This window comes from Corapipo altera, unplaced genomic scaffold (assembly GCF_003945725.1).
Source record: "Corapipo altera isolate COAL_440 unplaced genomic scaffold, ASM394572v1 0, whole genome shotgun sequence".
NCBI lineage: Eukaryota > Metazoa > Chordata > Aves > Passeriformes > Pipridae > Corapipo > Corapipo altera.
In genome coordinates this window covers 71,035,958-71,054,334 of record NW_020884872.1, presented here as the reverse complement: position 1 = coordinate 71,054,334, position 18,377 = coordinate 71,035,958, and the positions used below count along the sequence as shown (strand labels likewise).

General features: G+C 41.4%; 1 protein-coding gene across 1 annotated transcript; it reads left to right on the top strand.

Moving 5' to 3' along the window:
* The first annotated feature begins 215 nt into the window (after positions 1-215).
* Positions 216-18,136, top strand: POLR1D (RNA polymerase I and III subunit D). The gene is made up of 3 exons (XM_027651837.1): positions 216-344; positions 8,501-8,575; positions 16,752-18,136. Exons 1-3 carry the CDS (start codon positions 319-321, stop codon positions 17,035-17,037), a joined length of 387 nt encoding a protein of 128 aa, XP_027507638.1. The 5' UTR covers positions 216-318; the 3' UTR covers positions 17,038-18,136.
* The last annotated feature ends 241 nt before the right edge of the window (positions 18,137-18,377 follow it).

Below are 18,377 nucleotides of genomic sequence, written 5' to 3'. Positions count from 1 at the left end.
CCCTGCTCCCGCCTCCTGGCGTTCCCGCCTTCCCTACTCTCAATCACGGCCCCGCCACCCCTTCCCCCGCGGCGGCAGAGGTCCGCGGGGGTCCCGCCCGCAAGCGGAGCCCACTGCCCCGCACTCCCTTTTACGGGGGGCGCGGCCGCCAGTGCCACCGGTGCCCGGGGGGTGTGGCGGGGCTCGACTCGCACCGCCCCGGCTCCTCCCGCCGGGGTCCTCGCCGGCCCCTGCTCCCGCCCCGCCCCGCCCGGCCGCCAGCGGGTGATGGCGGCGGCCTGCGCCTGAGGGTCCGCGGCGGGGGGCGGCAGGGGAGCCATGGAAGAGGACCCGGAGCTGGAGAGGTGAGGGGCGAGCAGCGGCGGGGGCAGCGGCGGAGCGGTCCCGGGAGCGAGCGGCCTCTGCGGGGCCCGGCGGCGCCTCCCGCCCCGCGAGGCCCGGGCAGCGCCGGCCTGGGGCCGCTCGGGGCTGGCGGTGGCCCTGGGGCGGCTCGTCCCGGGCCGGGCGCTCGGGGGCGGGTGGCCCGCGGTGCAGTGGAGGGGACCCGAGCCCCGCCGGGTTCTGCCCGCTCTCCCCTGACAGCCCCCGGCTGTGCGGTGGGGGGGTGCCCCGAAGGGAACGCGGCCTGGAGCCGCTTCCGTGGTGTCTTCGGGACACAACTTTGGAGTTCCAGTAGAAAATAAATCTCCCTACAGAATGAGGAAAATTCATTACTTAACAAGTCACAAACAGGCAAATAAAAATAAATAAAATATTCAGAAAAAAGCCACAAGCTTGTTCTTGTACTGCGTGTTGGTGCCGTTTAGAAACAAGATTGGAACGTCTTAGGTTGCTCATCCTTCATCAGCTACAATTTGGTGAGTTGGTATACTTAGTAAAATAAATTAAAAAAACCCCATCTTGTGTTATTACGAATTACAGTTTTCAGCCCTGGAGATGTTCCAGTTGACTAATTGTTAAAATTGCCCTGTTGTACGGAATAATACAAAAAGCTTGGCAGTTATTTTGTCAAGAAAATAAAATTGTTTTCTGCTTTGCGTTTTGTTGGGACCAGTGGATTCGTCTTGCCACGCAGAGTGAGTTTCAGTCTTTCCAAGCAAACACTGAAGATTAAAATAGAGATTTCTATATTTAGATACTCAAAGTAGGCCTCTCTTGCTTTAGGAATACACTTTACATGTTTATACCACTAGTTGGTGTCAAAGTAGTCGTATTTGTGTGATTGGAATTGTTTCATTACTTTTTTAGCAAGTTTGTTTCTGAGTTGTTCGTTTTCGTGGTGGCTGTTTAAATCAACTGTTACAGTTAAGTGATGACCAGAAGCTTTCTGAACTGTTCTCCTCCTGGATCTCTCCCTTAACTTTTAAGAAATGATGTCTGAGTGCTTACAGAAGATAACTGTTTTCTGCTTATGTCTGGCACATATTTCACATGGGCCAAAAGCAATAGTACTGGGGCGGTGGAAGGCTAGAGAGCATAATGCTTTCTAAGAGGCTTTTAATTCTTGGTAAGCTACTTCTGCTCTCAGATCATCAGTTTAATAATTAAAGCTTCTTTCTATGTACGCGTGAATGTTATTTTTACTAGTGCCATTCTAAACTTAAACCTTTTTTATCCATAGCAAGGTGAATCTGTGTCACTGTTCTTCCATGCTGTCTCCTGGTTGCTATCGCTGTGCTGGGGACTTGGGGTCCTCTGGGCAGTTTGGGGCACAGCTCCTTGTTCTCTGGCTGTAGCTGACTGTTCCGTGCTCACCTCCTGGTGCTCTCCTTCACAGGAACCATAGTTGAAATTTTATCCTTCCTTATAGGTTCAGTCTGAGTTGGGATTTGCTATTCCTTTTCTGTGGCAGCATGGTAGATAATGAGGATGAAGCTCAGTGTCACTTACTGAGTGGTACAAGATAGGATTTAGCTGTCTGGTATCTTCAATCCATGCTGCTGTTCACCTCTGTATGTGTTTAATTGGCTCCAAGCACATTATAACTACAGTATAGTAGTATAGTGCCTTTGGCAGTTAACACTTTCTACCCTGGATCCCTAGTTACTTTTTCATACCCAGTTTTCGTAACAGCTCACTTTGTTAGTAGCACCCTAAATTCAGTTTGTACTGTGTGCATTTAGGTGTCATTCTTGGGTATTACTTGCCCTAAATATGCTTCCCTGTATGATCTTCAATACGAATCCCTTACTAGTCTAACACAGACCTTTATCCTTTGGGTTACAAGCATTATTCCTTAGGTTCATATTCAATAACCTGTTGATTGTATTCTCCTGTGAGTAGTACAGCGATGGTAGGTTAGGTTTTTAGGCTTTTTATAATATGGCTTTGGCATACAAATAATGGCATTTCTGTTCTGTGGCCACAGTGTTAACTATTTTAGGTGGATTTTTAATGTTTAAAAATGGGTTTATCTGGAATATTTTTAGTAGTCTGTCTCTTCAGGCTTTAGTAGTCAGTCTATCCAGGCTTGCTTGCAATGAATAAGTCTTAAATAAAAACTTAATATTTTTGTACATGTGGGTTTTATTTAATTTACCATGAGAGAAAAAAGAAGTGTAACTATTTTTGTGCATGTTTTTTCTGGCCAGAAGCGAATTTTGTTTCCCAGTATTCCAAAAAGTGATCCGTTAAGTCAGTCATCCTATTTTTTTTGTTATCATCTAAGGAGAGGTCTCTTCATCTTCCTTCTTTTATTTCGTCCTTATTGCCACATTTCCTGATGTTATTTTTCAGCTTTACTGTGTCTGACTCTCGCTTGATCTTGCATTTGATGTTTTCCTCACTTTAATATGAAGCGAATTTGATGTGTTCCTAGAAAGCTGAATACTAACTTGCAAGTTACTGTGCGGCTGTTGCATGCTCTGGATTTTAAAACTCTAAAAGCTGTAAATACCACAGGTATGCAAGTAAAAATTGTGTCCTCTTCTCCATCTCACCTAGTAACCTTTGATGGAAGTATGAACTGAGATTTTTTTTCCTGTGAATTTGCTGGCGCATCAGTGAAGACCCAGAGTCTTGAGGTTCCATATGATTCTTCTAAGAAAATTATAAATTCTGTTAACATATAATTAATGGTATTGTGAAGTTATGACCCAAGAATAAGATGGAAAAAGTTACAAATCAGCTTAGTAGGAGCTGTTTAGTTTGTTTCCTCTGGAAGCAGTGCTTTTCCTACTTTATTTCAACTAAATATCCATCGGGATATTACAGAGGTCACTAATTTACTCCTATCTAAAAAAAATATTTCTTCACCCTCTCCTTCCAGAATTGTTTCCATGGTGTTTCTGTGTGTTTGAAGCACGTAAAAATGTCATTTCTCTGCAAATACAGAGGAAGTGGCTTTGTTATACTGTGTGTCCAAATCCTTCCATAATCCGTTCTCTCTTTCAATAGCTATAAATATTTCACAACCTTGGATACCATACATCTTTAGAAGTGCTTGCCAAGCTTGTTTGGAGCATCATTTGGTTGGAATTAACTGTTTCCTAAGGAGATGCTGCTCTGAATCTCAAGGGCTCTAACAAGAGCCCTGTAGTTGAGTTGAGAATCGGTAGTCTAATATTTTGCTGCACAGGCATCCCAATTACACTTTTAAAGAGCAATCTTTGTGTTTTGGAGAAAACTGATAGCTCTTACTGTGGTTTTTAACAATTAAAATCAAACTGTCGGAATTCAATATTCCATATTCCTGGTAAAAAAAAAAAAAAGTGGTCTGCGAGCTAAAATCAGTGTTTGAAATGGAGTATTATGTTCAGTACTACTGAAGCTGGTGAGAATATCAGCACAGAAATGTACTGCAAATAGCACTCACAGGACTGACAAATAGAATATTTAAATAAGTATGAAACCTGATCGATCAAGAATGAGAGCATTCACATACCCAATGTAGAATGTATTTGCCTTTGAACAAACATTAGGAAGTTTGTGGCATATTTGTGCCCTTTTCATTCTTGCTCTTAACGTTGTGGTTTAGGCTTTATTCTTGACATTGCTTTTCATCAGTTTTCTTAATAAGGGTGAGCAGATAAGACCAGCTCACAGGAATTAATTATAAATAACACTGGCAGTGTCTTCAGTCCTTCACTTGACTGAAGGTCTTGATATTAATTATTCAGATGTAATCGGAATACCAACATCCACTTCTATTTCCAGTCCCATGCACAGTTAAAAATAAGTTGTATAGTTAGCATAAAAGTCCGTGGAGAAAATTGAATTCAAAAATTGCTAATTTTTTTTCCTGGGCTTGCAGCTTGCTGTCATGACCTAGAGTGCCTCAGGAAGTAGGTTTAAGCATGATTTTTGTGGATTGCAGTAGCTGAGAAGCCTGGCCTTTGAGCTTGGATAGCAGGGATATAGACTGCAAACAGTTATTCATGCTTTAATGAAGATGGGTTTGATGATGTCCCTTCTCCAACTGTGGGATGTGTTGAATAGGAATGCTGCCCTCCTACTGCAGGTCTGTGTGCTTCCATAGCTGATTGTGTGCTGTGAAGCCATTCCAGTAGTTATACTTTCATTAGAGTTCTCATCAGGATCTGTAATGAGATGATGGCACGGGTGGAGACGGCAGAGTTTGTCAGGTTATGTGCCAAAAGCTTCCAGAGAGCCCAGAGAGGACTAAAGAGAGAGACCACGGTGGATGAGGGGAGCCCAAATAGCACCCAGTCCTGGCCTCTCCCAGGGCCATCCCAGGAGTTAGCAGTCCATCAGAGCTCTGTCACCATGAGCCCAGAGGAGTATGGGGACACAGTGGCCGGTGGTAACCCATCATAAGGTCAGAGAGGAATGGTTGTCATCTTTGGACCCATCCCCCGGGGCTGATGCCAGGAGTCAGCCTAGGTCTCCAGGGATGGCACCCATCAAGACAAGTCAATGCTGGAACATCTTTGGGACTTAAGGGTGTTGCTCTGTAGGCTTGTGCGATGGGTTAAGGAATGCAGAAGAAGAGCATTTCGAGATTGCATATGGCTTACTATGGGATGCGTAGGGGAGGAACCAAAGGCAAGGAAAGCGATGAGTTCAAGTTATTTGGGGAGAAGCAAGAATGGGAAAATAGAGGAATAAGGGTGTAAAAGAGTCTGGTCGTGTGCGAATAGGCTGCTGGGGGTACTCTTGTCTAGCTGTGCCCTGTGCCTGATCATCACAGGCTGTCCTGTCTTCCTGTTAAATTCCTTTCTAACTCTCTCTTGGGTAAGGGACTCTGAGGGGAGAGGATATACATCTCAGTGCTAGCAACTGGAGTCAAACTGTGGGGAGGAAGGACCATGTGTTCATGGTGCTAGCAACTGGAACAAGTGAAGGCCTGGATGCCAGCAGTTAGGCTGGGACTCTGGGCTGGAAGACTGGGTGCCAGCTACCAAGGACACTTCATGGAGGGAGTAAATCCAGATGTCGGCCACTGGAATGGGATTGGGGACCTATTTATTTGTGTTGCAGTACTGGAGCAAGTATGGGTGTATGAGGGAGCATGTGGCTACTGGTGAAGATGAAACTGGAGTAGCTGGTGAGTGGGTGAATAAGGAGGGAGCTGAAGGGTGAGCTTGTATCTCCAAGAGCAAGACCACAGGAGGAGCTGTTGGGAGCACCAGGGAGTCCTGACCACCTGCTGGAGAGACTGTAAGGTCAAGGTGGAGACACATATGTGTGCCTGTGTGTCTCTGCAGGCAAGACTGCAGTGGGTTGGATTGGGTATTGGGGGATCAGGGAGTCCCAGCCAGCTCTGTGGGATGGCCTCTACCAGCAGTGGAGTTGGGCGGAAGACTTGGGGGCTCCCACACCTGGCTGGAGACAAGAGCAGGATGAAGCTGTTGGTGTGAGTACTCTGTGTGTCTGTCTGTGATTGCTGTGGCCAGCGGTGTAGGTGCATGGTGTGTGCATCTACCTTCTGGGAGCAGATTTTCAGCCTTGCTGCTGGTTGAACCTGGGCGTGGAATTGTGACTGCCTGGCCCCTTGGCTGTCAGATCCTGCACGATACATCTGCTCTTAGCAGTCGTTTGTAGTTACAAACATTGGGTGGACTCTGTAATGACAGGGTGTTTTCATTGCCTGTAACTGTATCAGACATACCTCTATTACCAATTATTCATTTTTTCAGTCTATCAATTTGATCTCTTAAAAAAAAAAGATGAAGCTCTTCTCCCGAGTGGGGAATAGAAAATAACTCTCATTTTGCCTGACTTGAGAGCCTTTAATATTCTCCTACTCTTTTGGCACATGCATTTGTCATACAGGTTATTAGGATTTATGCAACGGGAGCTTCGTCTGTAACCTTGTAATATAGAGAGAGGAAAAAGTCTAATACCTCAGAAATGTAAATAGGTCTTGGACCATAGTCTTGAAGATAAAAATATCACTGCTTGTACCTTCATGTTACTGTAATTCTGCAGCTTGATTGCTCAGGAGGAATTGCCACAGAAAGTTTTAAGTGGTGCTTGCTATAAAAGATACCAGAATGATGACAGGGTTCTTAAATGTGCCCCTGTCCCTAATTTTTCCTCCTATCAATCCCCTAGTGTTTGGGTGGTTCTCATGTGAAAGTTGCATGCTGCATTCCCTTTGCTCATGCTGCTGCTCTTTGAATTGAAGCTGGCAGCCACGGGACTGTATTGTAACCAAGCTGTAAAAATGAAGATAGCAAGGAAAGTGGAGTCCCACGAGGCCTCTAAAAGCAAATTTTAAAATCTTGTTTGCATAGCTTTTGGCTTACTTGTGTAGAGGATATAAGTTCAGTGAGTGGAAACACGTTATTTTGAAGAGGATCTGAACATTGTGTTTAATTTGCCTGTGCAAGTTGAAAGGGCTTTGTAAAGGTGCAGTGAATAAGAGTGATGTTGAAAGACCATTATTAGGGAACAATGTTTGATAATGAAGGCAGGTGTGGACTTAGAAGGCTTCTAAGATGAATGCCAAGTCAGTCTGGTCTTTGATACAACAAAAAAAAAAAGTCTCAAATACTTAATGGCCTGTAATTCCTACCTAAGTTAATAGAATCGCTGTCACCATATTAATTTACCGTGGTGTTTTCCCTAAAATTGAATTGTAGCTGTTTAAAATAAATGTGTTTTATTAGTGCTTTGTAGCTCAGATACTTTTCTCGATTATTTTAGTTATAAATTGTGACAGATTTTGTAGGCTTTTTGTAGGATTTTGACAGGCTTTTAATCTGCTTCCTAGTCAGGTTTCTGAAAACAGAATCACCAAGTTTGGTAATTGCTAAGTAAAATCAGACACTTTTTTCTTCTTTCCTCACCTTTGTCTGACATTGCTGTTTGAAGGCTCAGGGCAAGCTTTTGTAATGCCATATGTTCTTGCTGCCATCAGTGTAAACTAGCTTAGGCTGCTCAGATAGCAGATTCAGGGTCTGGGGAAAAAATAAATTTTGCTATAATTTCATGAAAACCTGTGTATGCAAAATCTCTCACGTTCCCGTGGTAGAGCCTGGTTTTGCACCCTTTTTTTTGGTGTTCTTGCAAGTAGCCATCCCACACACACTACTTCCACTACCTGGGAAGGCATCAGTAGCTGGTGAGGTTGCTGACACTGTACTTGGCATCTTGGGGCAGCAGCTCTAACAGATGGTAATTTACCTGGGTAGTCACTTGGTTTTCATGAATGCCTGTGGTATGACAGGATATGCAACATGTTCTCGCAGTCAGATGTCTGCTTACAAAGGATTTGAAGTACCCCAAGCCCAGTTGCTACTGAGACCATACTAATAACCTTAGATAAGAAAGACTTCTGTGAGGAACTTTAAACCAGTGTGCCATTAATAGACTACTGCACAGAGAAGCAATACTGCAATTTTTGATGCATTTCTGTACTGTTTTTTCTGTGGAAGTCTTGGACACTTTCCTCTGCAAAGCCCTTCAAATGTGAACTCTTAAGGAAAAAGTTATGACCTGTGAATATTTGAAACCTGCCTGGCACAGATCTACAGATCTCAGTTTATGTATATATATATATATGTATGTGTGTGTGTGTAGATCACCGTCACAAAGATGAGCTCTTTTCTTCCTCTGTTACACAAAGTTAGTACAGTTTGACAACTTGTAGTTGCAGTGATTTTACTGTCATCTAACTGCTTGCTATTTTACTGGTAGTGTTCAGCTGTGCTCAAAATAGGTTTGCTGTGGTTGAAAGACTTCAGGAAGAACTTAAGCGAAGTGATAGCAGGGAAGAGCCTTCCCCAAGTGAAGTGACAGGAACTGTGCGTTTCTGCGTAATACACCAGTTTTGCATACTTTATTTCTGTTCTTCATTTAGTATGGCTGTTGTTGTATTTGCAACAACTTTAATTGTTTTTAATATTTCAAAATGTTTCTTTCAGTCTTGGTGCATAGGAATCCAAATTATCTTAAAGTCAGGGTGATTTTGATAGCTTCTTTAATGCTTAACTCACTGCAGTGAAGAAGTTATCCACTTTCCCTACATATGTGCATAAAGTGGCAAGTTCTTGTGTTCCACCAGTGGTGACTTGTTTCTTTTTCTCATATTTAGGAAGGCTGTGGAGGAGTTACTTAAAGAGGCAAAACGTGGGAGAACCAGGGCTGAAACAATGGGAGCTATGGGTTGGTAAGTTGTGCCAAGAGGAAATGAATGCTTTGACTGATGCCAAAATAAATTTTGTATTTAATGCGTGACAGAAGTCTCTACCTTTTTATGTGCTTTGTGTTTAAATAATTTGTCTTCATCCACATATTAATTTGGGCAAAAAATTGAGTCTAGGTAGGAAGTTCAAGTAAGTTCTGTCTGCATGAAATTGCTTGTCTGAATGTGTTGAAGTCAAAGCAATTGGAAAATTGAGACTATCTTTTGTAATAATATGTCCTTATAATAGATGGAATTGCAAAGCTTGGGTTGGAAGCTTGTGAATCTTTAAAACATCAGCTATCTGAAGTGTGCATGTACTTACATACTATCCACATATTACCGGGTTAGATTCTGTCTTAAGTGAAAAGAATCCATAGCCTAACAAAGAAACCTAAAACCTTATATTGAAAGTAATAAACTATCCTTTAGTAGATAATTCGTGTGTAAATTGTAGCCAAACCAAACTCAGTGAACTCAAGTATAACCCAGTTTTGGAAGATGGCTATTTTTTAATACTAAAAAAACCCCTAAAACCCGGGGGCTAGGCTAACCTTTATAGCAACTGGGAAAAGAATCACAGTATTTAAAACTTAAGTGAAATACAATGCCGTAGTCCAGATTTTACAGCTAGATTATAATGGAATGTAATGCATGTAATTGTAATTTAAAAAGTAATAACATGCTGAGAAGAGTCATTCATCTTAAAATAATGCGTATGATTAGCTATTTGGTAAGAAGATGCTGGATCTAGAGATGTTCACACAGGTAGTGCACCAGTTGACTGCATTAAACTTATTTGTAGATAAGGTTTGGCTTCCTCCACCAAAGATGAGTCTGCACTGTTAATGAAATTCTTGGCTAATTTTAGTAGCTCTGAATAGTGTCTTGTTGAAAAAAATTATTTCTTTATGTTTTGTAAGCAAGTTTGGGTTTTTCTGTGTGTTTTACTCAGTATTTCCTCTAGGAATGCAGTTCATACCGTTTATATTAAAATAGCTTAATTGGTTGAATCCCCTAGAGTGGCTATAACAATACTGATCCATCATGCTTTTACTCTGTCAGCCTTGCCAAAATGGCCAGGTAAAGGAGTGCAGATAATTAGGACCATGAACTGTTATATGCATTCATTTACTGTGAATTTGCAAGTTAATTCCAGGCATGGAGGCTAAAGATTTCTGCTGGGAGATAATCAACTGTCCTTGTGCAACTTCGCTGCAACTTGTGCAGCCTGGAATAGCTGCCGGGAGTGTGCCTGAGCCTTCTGCTCCCGGGTCTGGCTACTTATTCCTTGTCTGTAAAACAGTAGTGGACCTGTTCAGCTGGCTGTGATGATCAGCTCGTGGCACTGGGCAGTTTGCTAAAGGCTGATGCCGAAGACCTACCAGGGGATGGGATAGCCAAGGGTGACCTGTTCTTCAGAGCAGCTGCAGATTCCACTAGAGCAAAATAGTGTCTGGCTAGGCCAGGATTGTGTTAAAGGTGAAGAGTATTGTCAAGAAGGCTTCAGGCAGATGAAGACTGTTTACATAGGGGTCGTTGTGGTGATATCCTAAACTGAGACTGTTAAGTTAGGATCCTTTTCACTCCAGAGGTACATGAGAATAGCTATACTGGATCAAACAAAGGATCCATCTCTGCAGTGCCTGATCCCCAGTGCCTAGGAAGTGCTTTGCTGAATATCTTTCTTTCTGAATACTCTCTGTAGTACCTTCAAGGTACTATCCCAGCTTCGGGCTGTCTGCAGCTCAGGATATCATGCTCTCAGAGATGATTTCTTTGTATGTAATGCATCTTTGGGGACTTTCCCCTTTCTGAATTTATCCTTAGAGAGACTAGTAGTAATCCCAGTTGTCACAAATCTGCTGCTGTAGAGTTTGGCATAGGGTACTGTACAGCTGGCATGTGTTACTGTAAGGAAGGTATAAAACCCCCCATAGGCAGAATCCTGTAAAGCCTTTGCTGTCTAGTTTCTGCAAGAACAATGGACAGAACAGCAGCTGCAAGCTGCCACTGCTCTCGTCCCTTTAATTGTTCATGCCCTGTTGTGCTGCTCTGGTGCTTCTGAACTGGCCCAACAAATAGATATTGCATATAGATGTCAGAAATTATATAATTAGTAAGATATTGGAAGGAAATTTAACTATGCTCGGTTGAGTATCACACTCCAGCAAAATGCCATCAGATTTAACTGATCCTGGAACAAAGTAAATCCTGAAGAGCTTCAGAGATTACATCCAGGGCTGATATGTAACCTTCCAGGGTGTAAACTACTGAGAGGAAGGTAATTGCTGCTCAGAGCTTTGTGGATAGCAAATGAAATGAGCAGAAAAGTTGGTTCATGGAAATGTGTATTAATAGACCAGATCCTGCAAAGCATAACTGATAGAAGCAAAGGTGAGGTCATCACCAACTTGTCTAAGAGCACAGCGTTAACAGGTGAAATGCAAAAACTTCCTTCCTTGCCAAACTCGAAATGCTTACAGGTGTGTTTCATGAGGACTTCTGGGATTTCCTCAACCCTTTGTCAGAGGAGTCCTGGAGAAGAGATGCACAAACCCTGGAGACACCTAGTGTAAGGCCATCAGTCCTGCATTGGCACTGGAAAGTTGAAGCAACTCGGACTGTGAAGAAAAGATATGTTCTACCATCTGTTTTTGGGTAAGGAGAAGCAGAGGCTACTACTGCTCATACTTCACTGATTCCAGCATATGTTGCTCTCCAGCAGCCGTTGAATACTGGGAAATACATTTCTGGAGTCAGTGGCATTTGACAGGAGTTGGTTCAAGGGAGGTGTATGGAGAAGTGGCATTCCTGGGGAGGGAATTATATTGTGCATACCATTACAAAGTAATGTCTCCTAGTGGATGTTGGTGGCAGCAAAGTCTTAGCCAGCAAGCCTCTGAATGCTGTTTTGGGACTGCTTTCAGGTTCAAGTTGATACTCTTTTACCATCTGGAGTGATTAATTCTCCATAGCTCAAGTGCACTGTTTGAAAAAGTCCCCCAAGCACCCCTGCCTAACTTCTTGCTGTCTCATCATTTGAGATGGATAGTCAGCTACTGCTGAAGCCTAAATTACAGGCATTCAAGCCGGCTTAGCTGACAGGTACATTAAAAGTGTACAGAGCAGTCGACCTTTAGCTCAGTCTTTCATACAAAGATTCAGCCTTCAAATATGGGACAGCGTTGCAAGTATTTTTTCCAGTTGGGGAATGTTTTGCTGCTGCTACATTGTCTTACAAGTTTAGTGTGGATGACACGGGCAGGAGATGCAACTTGTACAGGTTAGAGTCTAGTAGAAGAAAAGCTTGTCCCTGTTCGGAACAAGCAACCAACAGGGAAGTTGGCAGTGATATTGGGCAAGAGCTTGTGCAGGAAGGGAAATTATCGAAGACTCTCTGGTCATGGAGCAACTGTCAGTATTGGCAGTGGACTGCATGAATTAATTGGTTAAGAGTCTCAGCTCCCTGGTCTCCATACTCTCAGGACTGCTCAGATAGGCAGTATCTACATCCATGGTAAATGAATCTGAGAAATACTGGATATTCGTAGTTGTAGATTTCACTCAGCAATGCAGTCTTTCTAGTTCCTAGAATGTTCCTTTTGTATGTACTCTATGGCCATGGTGACTTTTTGGGGGGTTTCCTACATCCTTATGATAACACATGTAGATCCTGCTGCTGATGTATCTGGCTCAAGCATTAGTACAGCTAATCGCAAATAAGGAAATGTCTCAGAGAACGGGAAGGGAGAATCCTCTTCTGAAGCTGTCTTAATCCTGGAAATCTTGAGCAGAAGAGAGCAGAAACTGTGGCTGAATCTCAGTGATGATGCTGTGATGCTGGAACTTCTGAGATAAGAAAATACATCCAAGCAGCTGTTTGGAAGCTAACATTTGAAGGACCAGCTGGATCCAGAGTGAGAAGTTGTGACTAAACAGTGTGAGAACGCTTGAAATAGTTAGATAAATTTATCCTTGTTTCAGCAGAAGCTATTGGATATAGATGGAATAAAGGTGTAGAATATTTGGGGTTTTCCACTGTATGTCTAATTAAAATAAAGCTAAAAGTTCAGCTTTCCTTAAATATTTCTCTTGGTGCTATGTACATAATTCATAAGCTTTTCCACAGCAATGTAGTTGGGTCCCATTTTAAGCAGTTGTTGTCATTTAATTAAGAAAGGCAGTTAAAATGTAACAAAAGCTAATGTGTGAAAAAAGTTCTAGAGGCTTTTTTTTCCTCTGTTGTGTAGGTCTGATCTTCAAAGATGCTGGTAGCTAAACTGAATGTAGCCTTCTTGGCTTACTTGAGAAGCTTATGTAAAATAAGAAGTAGAAAACAGGATATTTTTGGATGATTTGTTCAGCTCTGCATTATAAGAGCAGATGAAATTGCAAAAAGATAAATTTTGGAAGCATTAAATTATTTTTAACTCTATTTCTTGTAAAGCAATCCTAAAATTGCTTTCATTCCTATAGATAGCTTTTTCTGTTCAATACCAAATCTTTTAGAAGTATAGCAAAATACAAAATGATGATGAGGGCATCGGAACTGTGAAATGCTGTATTGCATCTTGTCTTTGAATGGGTGTTGTGTGACTGTGCAGAAACACTGCAATGTGATTCCCCTGTGTCTTTCATTTGAATGTGAGGAGAAGGAGGAGGAGAAATAGGGCACAGTTAGAGATTGCTAAGTAACTATGTTAAAATCTTGTCATCAGAGCACATGTTCTAATCCCAAGTCAAGTTGTCACTGGAACAGGTTGCCCAGAGAAGATGTGGGTGTCTCCTCTCTGGAAGTGTTCAAGGCTAGGCTGAATGGAGCTCTAAAAAGCCTGGTCTAGTGAAAGGAACCCATGACAGCAGGGTTGGAAGTAGATGACTGTTAAGGTCCCTGCCAACCCAGGCCATTCTATGGTTCTACAAAGCCCTGCCAGCTGTACCTAGTTGCCAAGACCATATTTAAAAGCTTGCAGTGTCCTCCCAGGCATCCTTTTCTGTGAGGTCCCCTGTGAAAGGGTAATAGCATAGATTAGTTGATTTGGCAAAACAACCTCTAGCTGCCTTTTTTTTTTTTTGCTTTCAGTTGCTCTTCTATTAAGTTTGGTATTTTCCGTGGCATTTTGGAAATGGTAGAAATGTTCTTGTCAGTTCATCCATAATAAACTTTGTTTCCTGGAAAGATATGCTTTTACTCTATTTGATGAGCCTTGCTGTGCCAAGCCTGTTTGATATGTCCGATTACTCAGCAGAGAAAAGACTGTGGCGCATGGCACTGTACTCTTGTGTCTTAAATAGTGTTGGCATGTTTCTGCTGTTAAGAACTTGTATAGTATATATACTTCTGTGCTGAATGTCACTGCTTCACTGGATGGCAGGTGTTGGTTGGAAATTCTGTGTTATTGCACAGAACTTGACTTAAAATGTCAAAAGTAGAGTTAAGGTTTGACCTACGTTCACAATAACAGATTTAATTTTTCTTTTCTCAAAATACAATGCCATTGCATTTCAACATTAACATTGTATTTTGACAATACATTGCACTGTTTTGGTCATTGCATAGTGGAGAGATTTTGGGGTGTGTGAGACTTACCTGTGGAGGGAGGCAAGATTTTCTTGGTAATAATAGGTTGGTTTAGCTTATTGGAGCATGCAAAGCAAAAAATGAACCTTATTGCTGAGTGAACACACTGCGACAGAACTGGAGTCTGTTTTGTAGAGAAGACTGCTCTAGCATTGCAGGGTGTGTGCTTGCTTCAGTCATGCCTGCAGCCCTGCTTGGGGCATACTCCGGTTCAGAACTTTAATGTTCTTTAACATGTCTTGGGGTTTTTTTGTCATCTGTTATAAAGAAAAGCTTCTCAAATCAGTTCTGTGGCACTATTTACTAGTCAGCAGTATTCTGTTCCACCTTGCATAGGCTGAGCTTGCCTCTCAGCCCTTCAGAACTCACATTGAGGGCAGAGCTGTCAGTGAATTGAGCATTGCAGGATCAGACCCTACAGTGAGCCAAAGGCTTGTCTTTGGGGTACCAGTTTTCTCATGATTAGAAATGCTCTCAAAGATATTGGTGGATTAATACAGTTCACTTTTAGAGTTCTATATATACCATGGATGTATGTAAACATCTGCTTGTGTGTAGTGTAGCATGTGCCATACATCTCATTTCCCTTAAGACTTGAAGGCAGAATTTGCTTTGTTGAAGTCTGAGGTCAATAAAACTAAGGGCTAATGTTTTTCTTCAGTGCCATGACTTACTGCTGCTCCGTGAAAGCCCAGTGGCTCACTTTTATCACTGTAGGATGGTGAACTAATGGCATCTCTTAACTGACTCTCAAGTCCTGCGTTTCTCATCAGTTTTCATTCTTAGTATAGCTCAGGCAGCACTCATAGTGTCAAAAAGAAATAAATACTTCAGCCAGATGAGTTTATTTAGGGCAGATTGTCTCCTTCTGGCACTATATATATTAGCACTTAAATCAATGCATTAGCTCTTCAGAAAAAGCAAGGGGAAGGAGAACAAATGTGAAATAGTTTTTGCCTGAATGCAGCCTAGAGAAAGTTCCATTCCTGAGTAGGAAATGTTGAGTTACGACAGTTTAATGCTCGCATAAGATGCATGGAGAACTTAAATGTTGGCTGGTTTGTGTTATGTCTACAGTGTAACCTGTGCCATGGCATGTTCAGCACCATGTTCATAGGTGATGTAGCTTGAAGTAGAAACCCTGTTTTACTGACATTTATTAGCCTTGTGTTTTTACTCAGTAATACAATTAATGGATAAATATTGTCTCCCTAATTTACAAAACAGCTATACTAGATAAAGATCTAGACTTTTTATTATTATTTTGAACCAGGGTTTGAGCAAAACAGTGTAGATTTCTATGCAGAAAGTTTAGAAAATTTTAAAACTAGCTATGCTATAGGAATGTCTCAGGAAATACTTAGTGGAAATAAAACAGCATGGCTGTTCAATGTGTATACTTGTACAGTTAGTCTCCTAAGTTCTTTGAGGATTTAGGACAAGAACAATTTTCAGGAATTCTCAGTAGGCAGACCTGAAGCGAAACATCATGGTAAATGCCATGTCCAGTAAAGTCATGAAGTATACTAGATAATCAGATGTGATCTTTGTTGCAATTTGCTTATTGTTCTGATACCTCTGATTGTTTAGAGGTGTCAAAGGTTTTTAAATAGGGTATGGTTTCTACATTTACACAGAACATGCAAGTAGAATAGCTGATCTTAACAGTGTGGTGTTAGGATTCCTGTGTGGCTGATTCAGTAAGTTGCACTGTGATCTCCAACAGCTCTGATTTTCTTAAAGTAATCCTGTAACTTCTCTCAAAAATGTTGTAAAGGCAGACAATGCAGTGACTCCAACTATAAACAAAGTCTTCAGAGTGATTTCTGCTTTCTGTAGGAATATATTCAAACTTGTTTTTTCTCATTCCATTCTTTAAAAGGTGATAAACTGGGCAGGAGTACAGCTGATACCAACAAGATAAATGAAACGTACAATACTTGTTTACTGAAACTAGCTGATAAATTGCGTGCAAAAGTGTTAAGCTGTGAGAGGAGACAGTTAGAAAAAATGGAAAATAGTTGGATAAGTATTCTTTCTGTTTAAGAAAAAGAAGTAGTACACTTTGGTAGTTGTCAGATATGTTAAAATTAATATACCTCATGTATATGTTATATTGCTACAGCTATTTGGGTTCTTCATGCATATGTATCTCACTTCCTGAATATCAGAGTTCAGTAGATAATGCTGACTTTAGAAGGTGGTAATTTTTAGAAACCATTCTGATTCGACTTAGAAAATGTTACTAAATATTTGATTCCTGAATAGCTAAGTTAAGCACCATCAACCTTAAATTATATTGTCATCCTCTGTCTCCCCCTGAACACACTACCTTGTGAAAATCGTGTGGATTTTCACTATGTTGAAGTAAAATAATTTTCTTCCCATAAAGAGTAAGACAGAAGGAGAATGGAGATAATGTTGTACATGTTTTTCTGTACTGAGAGTTTACACTAGGTGGCATGCAAGGAAAGCCAAAATCACAAAGTTATCTTAAAAAAATCACAGGTTTAAATCTCAGACTTGTTTCAGGATGTTTTTATCTTGTCTTTTGATCACTTTTAAATGTCTTTACAGGTTGAAATGTCCTCTTGCTGGTACAAATAAAAGATTTCTTATTAATACCATCAAAAACACATTACCATCTCAAAAAGAACAAGACCAAGAACGTGAGCAAAAGGAAGACAATAAGGAGTCTGAGCCAAACAAAAGCAGGAAAGAAGAAAAACCAAAGAAACGCAGAATTCACCCATATACACCCAGCTTTCAGTCCAGAAGGAGAGTCAGCTACTCTCCGCCAAGGCACCAAACCAGGAACCAGCACACAAAGGATAAGCATGAAAAGCGATCAAGCAAGCGATGAGGAGAAGACAGTGACAAATACTCGCTGTTACGAGTCAGGAATGTCATTAAGTGTAGGACAGCAGGGATGTCTCAGTTTTTCAGGAAGAGATGCTGTTCAAACCTGAGTTTTGAACCAAGTTGCTTATGTGAGAAGTAACCTTGAGGTAGCTTTAGAAAACTTTTCTTTGGGACCTTTAAGAGAAAAGCAAAGTACAGCATAAATCCTTCAGTCGTTTTAGAGCAGACATTCCTTTCCCTTTGTTCCATTGCTCTGTCCCCTTCTGACTAAGCTTAGGGTCTTGGTGATGGAGTTTGATTCGTGTGTCTCTGTCTGGTACAAATCATTTAGTCATGTCACTCTTTTGGAAATAGATTTAAATTAAGCAGAAATTTATTCATTGCGTGAAGTTTACAGAATTTATTTGCTGCTAACCAATAAAAAAGTTTTGCTTATTTGGATTAGTTTAGTTTTACAGAATCTTGAGGCAGGGAAAGCTGGTCAGTGCCTGGCCAAGCACATGCATTTTTTACAGAATATAAGAGATTGCTTTCTTTAGTATGAAAAGAACAAATTTAAGATGGGCAACACCAGCTTTGCTTTTCAGGAGGAACTACCAGGAAAATTTTGATTTTGCTTGTTATTGTATATGCTCAAATCTATCATAGATAACCATAAACATTACCCCTGAAAAGCTGTACCTGCAATAATTGTCTCTGTTTAGACTTCCTTCTATAAGGAAGTAGTTTGAACAGTCTGTTGTCACGGCGCTTTCAAAACAAACCCTGAAGACAAAATTTTCGCGTTCTCTGTCCACTGCTAGGAAGTTTCAAAGTAAATGTGTAATACTAGAAATGCAGAGGTGACGCTCAAAAACAGTCAAATGCTCACTTTCCAAGCCTGTGTGACAATTCTGTAGTGGTACAGTTCTTAAACTTGTGACTGGGAGCACAAATAATATACATTGGCATATTCTACGTCTCACTTCTGTTTGTGTTACAGTAACAAACTTCTGTGTGAAATATTTTGTATTTCACTGTTCTCAGAAATAATTGTTTTGAACATAGGTTTATGTTTTTAAGTGTGGTGACAATAAAATCGAAGATGTTCATTGCACGTGCCTTGTGGAATTAATGCTTTAGTGCATTTCTTGACTCTCTGCTCCAAGGGAACCGGGGCTTCGTGGTCCTTCCGTGTTGAGTCAGGGCAAGAGTGCCACCTATAGGCGTGTCTGCACCTAGCCTTGCCGCACTTACCTGTCTCTTGGAAAGCTCCTCCTGTTAGCTAGGGGATGGGAAGACCAAAGTGGTGATCTGCCGTGGCTGAATTTTGGTGCATGAGCTGGGAATTACTCTTCTGAG